The following is a 10,133-nucleotide window of genomic DNA, read 5'->3' on the forward strand; positions in this document are numbered from 1 at the left end:
TTCTTAAACCAACAAAGTGTTGGTTCCACTGGTAATAGAATCCCCTTAAGTGGCTTGACTGGGTTTGCTCCCCAATTCGAGTCGCCTTTGTTGGGAGAACCTGTGCCTCTCGGTTCGAGCGGGAACTTCTAGTTTGAGTTGTGGTACGGACTTAAAGGTGTCTCTCACAGTTGGGGCCCTCCCCAGAATATATCGTGGTCGAAACAAAAAAAAATAAACTTCTTAAATTAAGAAGTAATATTATTACCTAATACTATTTATGTATATTGCAGAAATTTTTTACCAGACACGGAGGAGAAATTTCGTGGGAAACAGAAGAAATTTATGTAATTAAACAAAACATTAGAATAAATCAAATAAAAGAATAAGACGCTCCGTTTTCCTCCGAAGGTTCCACTACAGACCCGTTATCAAGCCAAGATATTTATTTCCCATAATGCCCTTCTATTACAACGTAATTATAGGGCGTAATCGTTCACGGGCGCCGCCTCAGTTTCTCACGCTGTTTTACTTTTCCATGTTTAGGTGACAATTTTACCCACCTACCGCCATTTGTTTTACTAAAAAAAAAACCATTTTATCAAATATTCTTCATAAATTATTAATTATCATAATCAACTACTTGATTTCGGTCAACTTCATCAATAGGGCAGGTTACAATCGCTGTCCTAAATACACAACTTAACCAAAATTTTGGACTTTCTCCCACAACTAATAATTACTCGAATTATTAATATTTATGAATCAAAATTAAATGTTAATCATTATATATATATATATATTATATGGATCACCCTATCTTACGTTAAACGTAACATACACACACTCACAGCAACAATAACAAGTCTCATTATTAATACTGTTACTGTAAGTGTGTGTATGTTACGTTCAACGTAACATAGCACTGGTGTAAATTATATACACACTGACTTATTCTTATTCTGACTTTTTTGTGATTGGCTACATGCAACTGAAGTTTAATTATGCTATCATGAGATTACAAAATGAGCCACATGAATACATGATGATGGCAAACAATTATATGTTGACACATGGGTCTTGAGCCCCCAATAATATCAAAGCTTAGGTGGAAAATGTTTTTAATCTTGCTAAACATTGTGCATGTGTCCAATGGAATTTCATGAACATAGGTATTTAAGCTGACTTTGATAGTAGATTGATAAACTAGATTTAAAAAAAATTAATAATAATATTAAACTTATGAAATACGTTGAGTGTAACTGCTACCTATATTAATTTATCATGCATGCTTGATTAATATCCAACTAAATCTTTATGGAACCGTTAGCTTAGCTATTTGTCATTGTATAATATATATGTCATTTAGATAAACATCTTGTCCGCATCATCTTAGTTGTCCTTAGCTTCCAACACTCCTTGTCCCTACTTAACAACACATATATCTGTCACTTAAACAAACTTGTGTTCAAAGGTAAGAATATGATCAATCATCATCAATATTCAATCAAAAAATTACAAATACCATCCACCTCTAAGAAGCTATAATTTATTTCTTTTGGTCAAGATTTCTACAAAAAAAAAAAAATTTTAATTAAAAACAGGTAGAATAATTTGATGAATTAAAAACATCAATTACATAACATAAGATGACTAGAATTTACTTAAAATACTTAAATATTGGATTAAAAAATACAGACATTATGGATGACCAGCAATTAGAGAAAAAAATAAAGCAAATACAAAAATAATTTTTTCTAAAATTAAAAAAGGAGATAAATAAAGTCTTAATTTTTACCTTCGTTAGGATTCGAATTTGATTAATCAATTAAATAAAAGTACCAAAAAATTACTCAACAAAACTCTTAAAGACAACCTAAAATTATTGTTAAAAGAACGACAGTTACAGTATTTTTCTTTCACTAATATTGATTACATCCAATATAATTCCCATAGACATTACTAATTATCCCACTAAACATTGTTTGTTACAAAATTGTTGCTTAACAAGTGAATAATAATTTATTTCTTTTGGGAACAGTATATACTCTTTCCTTCTACCACTGAATTCCACCTAAATAAGGCAACTTCTATATATAAAATATTAAAATAAAACTACACAATATCTTTTAAAAAAAATTAGATTTCGAAATTCTCTCAAAATAAGATGCAAATTCTTGTTTTAAAAAAGAATCAAAATTCCCAATTTACACACTGTATATACACACATATACTATAATTTCATTCGCTGGGTGTAAATCTTTTAATTTTCACAGTGGCAATATAATTAAATTCTGCAAAAGGGGAAGGTCATTTTGGTCTCCACACACCAATTCAAATGTCAAAAAGGCAGCAGCCAAATACTACCCACACCATTTACTAGTCTCTTGGCAACAACACGCCTCTTTACTCGTATATATATATATATACTCTCATCAACTCACAGAGAAACCAACACACAGCGTAACAAATTTTTATTTATAGAAACCAAAAAATAATTATGGATTGGTTTCTTTGCTCTCAATCAAAAAAATCATCAGCACCCTTCACTCTAATTCTAATTCTGTTGTGTTGCTGCTCATCACCATCACTTGTGTTCACATTCGCAAACGCATCATCATCACCTGCTTTCAACCTCACCACCATCTCTTTCGATGAAGGCTACTCTCATCTCTTCGGCGACGGCAATCTCATTCGCTCCCCCGACGGCAAGAACGTTCGTCTCCTCCTCAACCGCTTCTCCGGTACGTGAAACATCTCCATAATATTATGATCAAGGGAAGATGTAAGGCCACCCGTTGTCAAAAAAAAAAAATTCAATAAGGTTAAGGGGGCTCATTGAAATTTACCCCGCTTCTAAAAATATTTACTCTTGGCCTCCTATAGTTTTCTTTATTTCCAATATTATGAGTTTAAATCTGTCACATTTTCGTTTTTGAACCAGATACTCATGTTGGTATTACAATTTTCTTATTAGGGTCCGGTTTTGTTTCGTCAAAATTGTACAATCACGGGTTCTTTAGCGCGATGATCAAGTTGCCATCGGATCACACGGCTGGCTTATGTGTTGCATTCTATGTAAGCGGCAATTCATTGTCAATAAAGCTTCTTTTGCTAGCTTCTGGAATGTTTACTGTTCAGCGAACGGCCTTTTAATGTATAAAATATTTATCGTTGATTTTTTTTTTTCCATTTCAGACATCAAATGGAGACGTGTTCCCAAAAACACACGACGAATTAGACTTTGAGTTTCTAGGAAACGTGGCTGGAAAACCGTGGAGGTTCCAAACAAATTTCTATGGAAATGGGAGCACGGCACGCGGCAGGGAAGAGAGATACCAGCTTTGGTTTGATCCCACGAAGCAATTTCATAGATATAGCATTCTTTGGACAAGCAACAACATTATGTGAGTTTTCTTTTTTTAACAAACTTGTTTCTAAGGGTACAATACCCTACCGTCTGGGTAATATACTCGACTTAATTATTTAATAATATCGAAAAAAATATGACATAACACAACTTAATTATTTGATAGTATCGAGATTAGAGGGTATAATACCTGAGGAAGCCGTTGTCGACTTTTTTTATTATTATTATGACATATTTATTCTTGGATGTTTGCTTTGCTTGCTTTTTTTTTTTTTTTTTTTGACTTTAAATGTGAGTTTGACAAATTAAAGAGAGAGAGAGAGAGGTTGGCGTTTGCGTGTGGAATGTGTTAAATGCATGACATTAAAACTTGTGGACCAAGGATTACACGCCTAAATCAATATCAATTTTTAGCCTGATTTTAAGGCCAACTTTTCCTCTTGTTTTGAGATTTCCCATTAATGAGGCCTAAATTTTTGTTTCTTTTTTTTTTTTTTCAAACTTTAAGAAGTTTTCTTTGGGAAGCAATCTTTGGTCAATTTAGAAAATACTGTTGTATATTGAATAAATTAATAAAAATTCATTGCATGATGCAAGATCAAGAGTTGGGACCACACTCAAATGGAAATTGCATTTTATAAGGTTCTGATTATGGTCAGGCTGCCAAAATAAAGTGGGTTTCTAAATCTTCTAGATTCTAAATTAGTCTGCCATGAACAAATTTATGATTTTACACCCCAAAAAAAAAAAAAAAGATATCTATGAGATTAAGTATAAAATGCCAAAACAACCCTTGACTTTTTTTTCTTTTTATTTGTTGGTTCAACAGATTCTATGTGGATGAAGTACCAATAAGGGAAGTCGTGCGCTCAACGGCAATGGGTGGAGATTTCCCATCAAAGCCAATGTCATTGTACACAACAATTTGGGATGCCTCAAATTGGGCCACATCAGGTGGCAAAGCCAAAGTTAATTACAAGTACGCACCATTCACTTCTGAATTTAAAGACTTTGTGTTAGAGGGCTGCCCGGTTGATCCCATTGAGCAAGTCCCCTCCTCCAACTGCCAAGACACCGATTCCCGGCTTGCCGAGAAAGGCCTCTCCGTCATCACTCCGGCCGGGAGACGGGCCATGCGTAGATTCCGGGAACGTTACATATACTATTCATATTGTTATGACACAATACGATACCCCGTGCCATTACCCGAATGTGTTCTTGTTCCATCAGAACGACAACGTTTTAAAGACACCGGTAGGTTGAAATTCGGCGGCAGCCATAAGAGTCATAGACATAGGTCGAGGCGGCAGCCGGGAGCTTCAAATTCCGAGGATCCGGACATGTAAATTAATTTATTGTGGTGGTGTTTTTATGTTCATGATTATTTTTTTGTTTTTTTTGTTTTTTTTGTTTTAACGTATAGCTTTGTTTTGTGATTAGAAAATATATATAGAGGAAATGAATAATATTTTGGGAAGGTTTGGTGTTTTTTTTTTTTTTTGTTGACTTGGCATAGGGAGCTGGTAATAGTTTACTTGGTCACAGGGTTCAGTTGAAATAAGTTACATGTTTTTTTCTTTTTTCATTTTCTTTTGGCAGTACAAAGTAATAATGGTATAATCGAATTTGCATCTTTGCGTTGCGGTTGTTTCACTATTGAAGTGGGTGAAGCTGAATTTAATATTTCATTCATTAATGCTTTTCACCGGCGGCATACGACTTTTTCATGTTGGAAGCATTGGTTGATTGGGTTGAGAAATTATTAAAAAAATGTATATATATATATATATATATATATATATAATGCTGGAGCCATTAATTATTAATATAAATTGATGTCGCATAATATTATGGTTGAATGAAAGTACAAAATAACGAAAATAGAATATGTTGTATTTTCCTCCAACTAATATTGTTATGTCATATTAGTTTGTTCAATATATTTAGCTTGTGCTAGCATTTTGTAGCTCTAGCATTATTCTTTGTTATATTCACAGGTAAATACTCTTTTAGTACCTATAGTTTAAGCTAATTTATCATTTAGTTCCTGTATTTTCAAATATTATCCAGTAAATCACTATCGTTACTTCTCAACAGTAGTTAGATAAAAATTTTCATGGTGAAAATAATATTTGTGGTCTAATTTAATTAAATGTGAAGACTAACAAAATAATTAGCAAAAAATTATATGGATTAAATGATTATTTACCCTTATATTCACTTTAACCTAAATTATAAAAGAATTTGGGATTTGTTGTTATTGAAAACTATAAGCGCGGACATTTACGGTTTGCAATATTATAGATTTAAGCTCTATTTGGTACTGAGGTACTATAAATTTTAAACTATAACTGTTATGGAAAAAAAAACTTTAAATATGAAATAAAAGTTAATAGCATGTTTTAATTGTAATTTTTAAATAATAAGTTGGATAAAATGAGTAAAGTATAATATATTTCAAATTAACTTAATTTTCAGGTTACAATAGTTAATACTTACCAAACACTTAATACTGTCACTTAAAAGTTATAACTTTCCAACCTCAATCTAAAATATGGCCTTTTATAACTAAATAGTTGTTATTTAATAGTCGCACTAGATATATAAGGATTTTTCTTGTAATTTATGCCCATAGATGACCTCGAATTCGATGGTGCTTTAACTTGTATTGGTGTTTCTCTTGCTTTGTCACTTGAATTTCAAAGTTTATTTTTATACAGTAATTTATGATATTGTCAAATCTATTGATGTTACGTATGATGGAGAGTGGTGTTCGCATTTGGTTAGAAAGTGACCCTATCACTGTACTTTCTTTTTTATTAAGTTCCAAATTTCAATTATATTCGCTTATTCTTACTGTGGTTGAATTAATTATCTGATATAAATTCGGTACGAATACATTTTAAATATATATTCATAGTGAGGGTAATTCAGTCGCCGATAAATCGATAAATGTAGGGTTAACTAGTTATATAATTTCACATGGTGGAATGATCCTTTAGATGATATTAAAAATGGCTTAAATCCATAAAGAAATTTAGGGTTTACCTAAGCAGAAGCGGATCCACTCATGACTTGTGAAGGCTCAAGTCCCTACTAGAGAAAATAATTTGAAGAAAAATAAAGAGAAAATTACTTGGGTTACTAATTAGTCCTGGTTAAATCTATTAATTAATCCTGTTAAATTTATAAAAATAGCTTTCGTAAATTCATAAACCTATAAAATTTAAACTTTAACTTTGAGAATTATAAAATCCTATATTTCAATTAGAAATAAAAGTCTACAGTAACCCATATGTGTAGTTTTATTATTATTTAATTTAGACCCCATTAAATTTATTAAAATATTCTCTAAAAACTTATTAACCAATAAAATTTTAATTTTCACAACTTATAATTACGTAATTTAACTATCGATAAATTATTTTTTTAGATCCGATACAATACCTAAATATAGCTTTTGTAATTAAACAGCTCAGTTCTTTTGCTCTCCTAAAAGGGTTTTCCAATTCCATGTGCACCCTTTGTATCTCTCCTTCTGATTTTATCAATAAATTAAAGGGCTAGCCACCAAAAACTGAAGGAAACCTCTTGGTGTTGTTTCTAGCAATGTCCTCTGTTTTTGGCTTCTATTTTCTCATTAAGAAAAAGTCAATGGCCTGTTACGTGTTGCATTAGTAATGTATGACAAAAACCATGCACCAACTTGGGTGTGCGCAACTGCTGCCAGATATTGCCGTTTGATTATGAATTGACCCACCTGTCCCGCGCATGAACCGGAAGCTATGAAAATGAAACATGTTGAAATTTAGGCTTAGGCCGCCTAATTTTATAATAATAAAATAAATAAAAAATTAAATTCATAATTCATACTTTAATAGTTCTAAACTTTTGGGTCAACTACCGAGTTAATGAAAAAAACGTCAATATCTTTCTAATGAATATCTTATGCCAAAGTCTCGAGTTTATTACAAGTCATTGTTCTTGTGTTACAAATCGTTTGATTTGCATTACAAGTTGACGTTGTACGTTACAATTGGCATCGACATGCTACAAGTAAAAAATTTCATGTGATCGAGCTTGGATGTGTGACAATGTTATATAATATTGAATCCTTGGCTATGATAATTCAACCCTGTTTGGATTAATTGTTAACATAAGAGTGATGATACAGTCACAAACTCTTATACAAATTTATTTTGTACAAACTGATGTGATATCAATTCATTGGTTGAATGCAAATATAAAATAATAAAAATAAAATCATGTGGGTCAAGAGATATTTAATTTAACTAATTTTATCATGCTATATCAATTTATACAAGATAAATTTATATAAGAATTTATATCTATATCATTATTTTTAACATAAAGGCGCATTCCTTAACTTTTGTTTTAACTATTTTTTTTTTTAAACATTCATTGTTTGTAAGCTTTGAGAATAAAATCACATAGAAAGCCCAAATACTAGAAACAAGAAGCCGGCCCATTGGTTTATTGAAAATCAATCAGTCAGTCATTATCCAATCATATTTTGTAAACTTTTGTTCTTGCTTCTTTAATCTTAAAATGGCCTAATCAATGCCACATAAATTTGGATAAACTTATCCTTATACAATTAAAATGACGTTATTGTAATATAAAATAAGAAATATTTTCGTTCAAATCATGTAATCCTTGATGATGATAAAACTATGCTTGTATGCGAATGGTAGACAGTTAATAAAAGAAAAGGAAGAAAAATCAGCGAACCACTGAGCATTAACTTATCTCCTCAACCTCAATTCGTATGCAAATATAAAAATACTAAATCCTTATTTTGAAGCATCTGCAGAAGTACCTATTTATTCACGAGTATCTTTGATTATGTCAAAAAATAACTTCCAGTTGCTGATAATGATGTAATTTCTCCGAAGTAATTGCATTCTAGAAACTTCCCTAATCCTCATTAACCTTGAAAAATGTATAGGACAAGATCAAGTTGTTGATACCATCCATTCTGGGATCTGTTTCAAACTCAGGGTCAATGTAAAAGAATACCTGCCAGTGTGAGAAGCTATTCAGCAGACATTACAAGAAAAAAGAAGAAGAGAGAGATCTTCTAAAACACTCGATAAACTGTGAAAACACCACTTACAGGCATGTCAATCTGCTCTCCGGGGAGAAGACGCTGCTCCTCAAAGCAAAAGCATTGTATTTTATTGAAGTAGACGGCAGCCTGAAAGAAGTTAAAATGAAATCACAAACTTTCCCATTGAACTTCAATTTAGATATTAGATACATTTGTTTCAAATGAAGAGGGGAGGTTTTTTGGTGGGGGGAAAGGGAACATACTAGTATGAGATGAGATGCACAAATCATGTACTGAAGCTCCTAAGATACATTACTAAAACTACTTGAAACCTTGGAAAAGGACAGTGGCCTTGACATGCAATTACGACACATTTTGGAAATGTGGGCTACAAGTTGATTCATAGACTAAGAATTCTGTTGGGGAGAAATAAATTTCAAAAAAGAGGGTGAGAAAGATCAAGAGACAAGAAATTGCATTTGGCAGCACAGCTGTAGCATCACGTGCTACAACACATAATCAGCTCCATACTGTCTGATTTAAAAGAAGCCTTTGATATAAAGGATAAGTCAGTAATGATACTTAACAAAAAGATTCTCAAATGAACAATCCAAATTGACTCTAGGTCAGATTAGAGTCATCTGAAAGACTCCAAAATACCGCAAAACCACCAACCAATAAATATAATTACTTGATAAATTATGCACAAAGGTCATTATTATGATTTTCTCCTTGAACATCTATTCTCTGAAAAACACTGCTGTTCTCATGTTTTCAGCCAAAACGTAGGATGATATATCCATCTATCTTTTCAAACACCTTCAGATCTAGCATTTACAAGGTAAAATCACAGCTAATATTCCAATCATCGTTTCGCACAAAAGATTCAAAAATCAAACATCTAAATATTAAAAGATCTGAGAGTAGAAAGTTCGTTGAGGCTGCCAATCAATGTATGCTCAAATGTTAGACATCAGTACCTTCATAGGGGTGACATTATAAGTAGAGACACCAGTTATTGGAGTCGAACTTCGATTCTCAGCAGTGTAAAATGCAAGTGCGCTTTCTCCAGGCTTTACCCTTACCTACAAGGGAAAACCAAGGAAAAAATCTAGGACAACTGAGTAAAATTCCCATGTTGCAAAATGAGCATTTGAATGATTTCAAAATTGCGGATGTGCATGCATTGATATTGAATTGCAAGTGGATCACCTCTCTTTGTGTTGGAATAAACTTCCATGGCATTCCATCAGCTACATCAGCGTTGAATTGCACAACAACTTCCCTACAAGGTTTTTAAATATTGAGTTTTGTATAAAAAAAAAAAATGTAATCACATGTACAATCATCATGGATAAGTCAATAACCACATTTGTCGAATAAAAACATCCACAAAGCAGAGGATAATCAAACTCAAATAAATAAAAGAAGAATAAGAAAATTATGCATGAACCTAAACCTAGTAACTTCAAATATCACTCATTTATTCAGGATTCCATCCTGAGAATCCATGCTTAATTAAGGAAAGCAAAAGACTCGACTGACTGCTGCCCCTTCTAGTCACTAGGGGAAGCACCATATCCTCCACAAGATCGGTAAAGGCTGGTTCAGTCACATTGAAAATAGAGTGAAAGGTAAGCTGCATTACCAAGGATTTTTTTCATCACAAAAAATTTTTAAAAATTTTTGGAAGGCTTTTTTTTTTTTTTAAAA

The 10,133-nt window shown here is 32.2% G+C and overlaps 2 protein-coding genes across 2 annotated transcripts in view; one reads left to right on the plus strand and one right to left on the minus strand.

The window, feature by feature from the left end:
* Positions 1 to 2,390: 2,390 nt before the first annotated feature.
* Positions 2,391 to 4,840, plus strand: LOC18041518 (probable xyloglucan endotransglucosylase/hydrolase protein 30). Its single transcript, XM_006432627.2, has 4 exons — positions 2,391 to 2,723; positions 2,957 to 3,057; positions 3,178 to 3,386; positions 4,179 to 4,840. The coding sequence occupies exons 1-4, from the start codon at positions 2,480 to 2,482 to the stop codon at positions 4,693 to 4,695; spliced, it is 1,071 nt and encodes a 356-aa protein (XP_006432690.1). The 5' UTR covers positions 2,391 to 2,479; the 3' UTR covers positions 4,696 to 4,840.
* Positions 4,841 to 8,176: 3,336 nt separating this feature from the next.
* The window catches only part of LOC18040784 (cytochrome c oxidase assembly protein COX11, mitochondrial), a 4,309-nt gene continuing 2,352 nt past the window's right edge, over positions 8,177 to 10,133 (minus strand). The window contains exons 6-9 of the mRNA XM_006432631.2: positions 9,633 to 9,705; positions 9,401 to 9,505; positions 8,487 to 8,567; positions 8,177 to 8,389 (exon numbers count right to left, since the gene is read on the minus strand). Coding sequence (XP_006432694.2) covers positions 8,288 to 8,389; positions 8,487 to 8,567; positions 9,401 to 9,505; positions 9,633 to 9,705 — 361 coding nt within the window. The 3' untranslated portion in view covers positions 8,177 to 8,287. The remainder of the gene's footprint in view (positions 8,390 to 8,486; positions 8,568 to 9,400; positions 9,506 to 9,632; positions 9,706 to 10,133) is intronic.

The sequence above is a fragment of the Citrus clementina genome, unplaced genomic scaffold (genome assembly GCF_000493195.1).
Source record: "Citrus clementina cultivar Clemenules unplaced genomic scaffold, Citrus_clementina_v1.0 scaffold_5, whole genome shotgun sequence".
Classification (NCBI taxonomy): Eukaryota; Viridiplantae; Streptophyta; class Magnoliopsida; order Sapindales; family Rutaceae; genus Citrus; species Citrus x clementina.

Coding starts and splice junctions, on each gene's coding strand:
- LOC18041518 (XM_006432627.2), top strand. CDS start 2,480: ATGGATTGGTTTCTTTGCTCTCAATCAAAAAAATCATCAGCACCCTTC. Junction 2,724..2,956: donor CCTCCTCAACCGCTTCTCCG/GTACGTGAAACA, acceptor TTTTCTTATTAG/GGTCCGGTTTTGTTTCGTCA. Junction 3,058..3,177: donor GCTTATGTGTTGCATTCTAT/GTAAGCGGCAAT, acceptor TTTCCATTTCAG/ACATCAAATGGAGACGTGTT.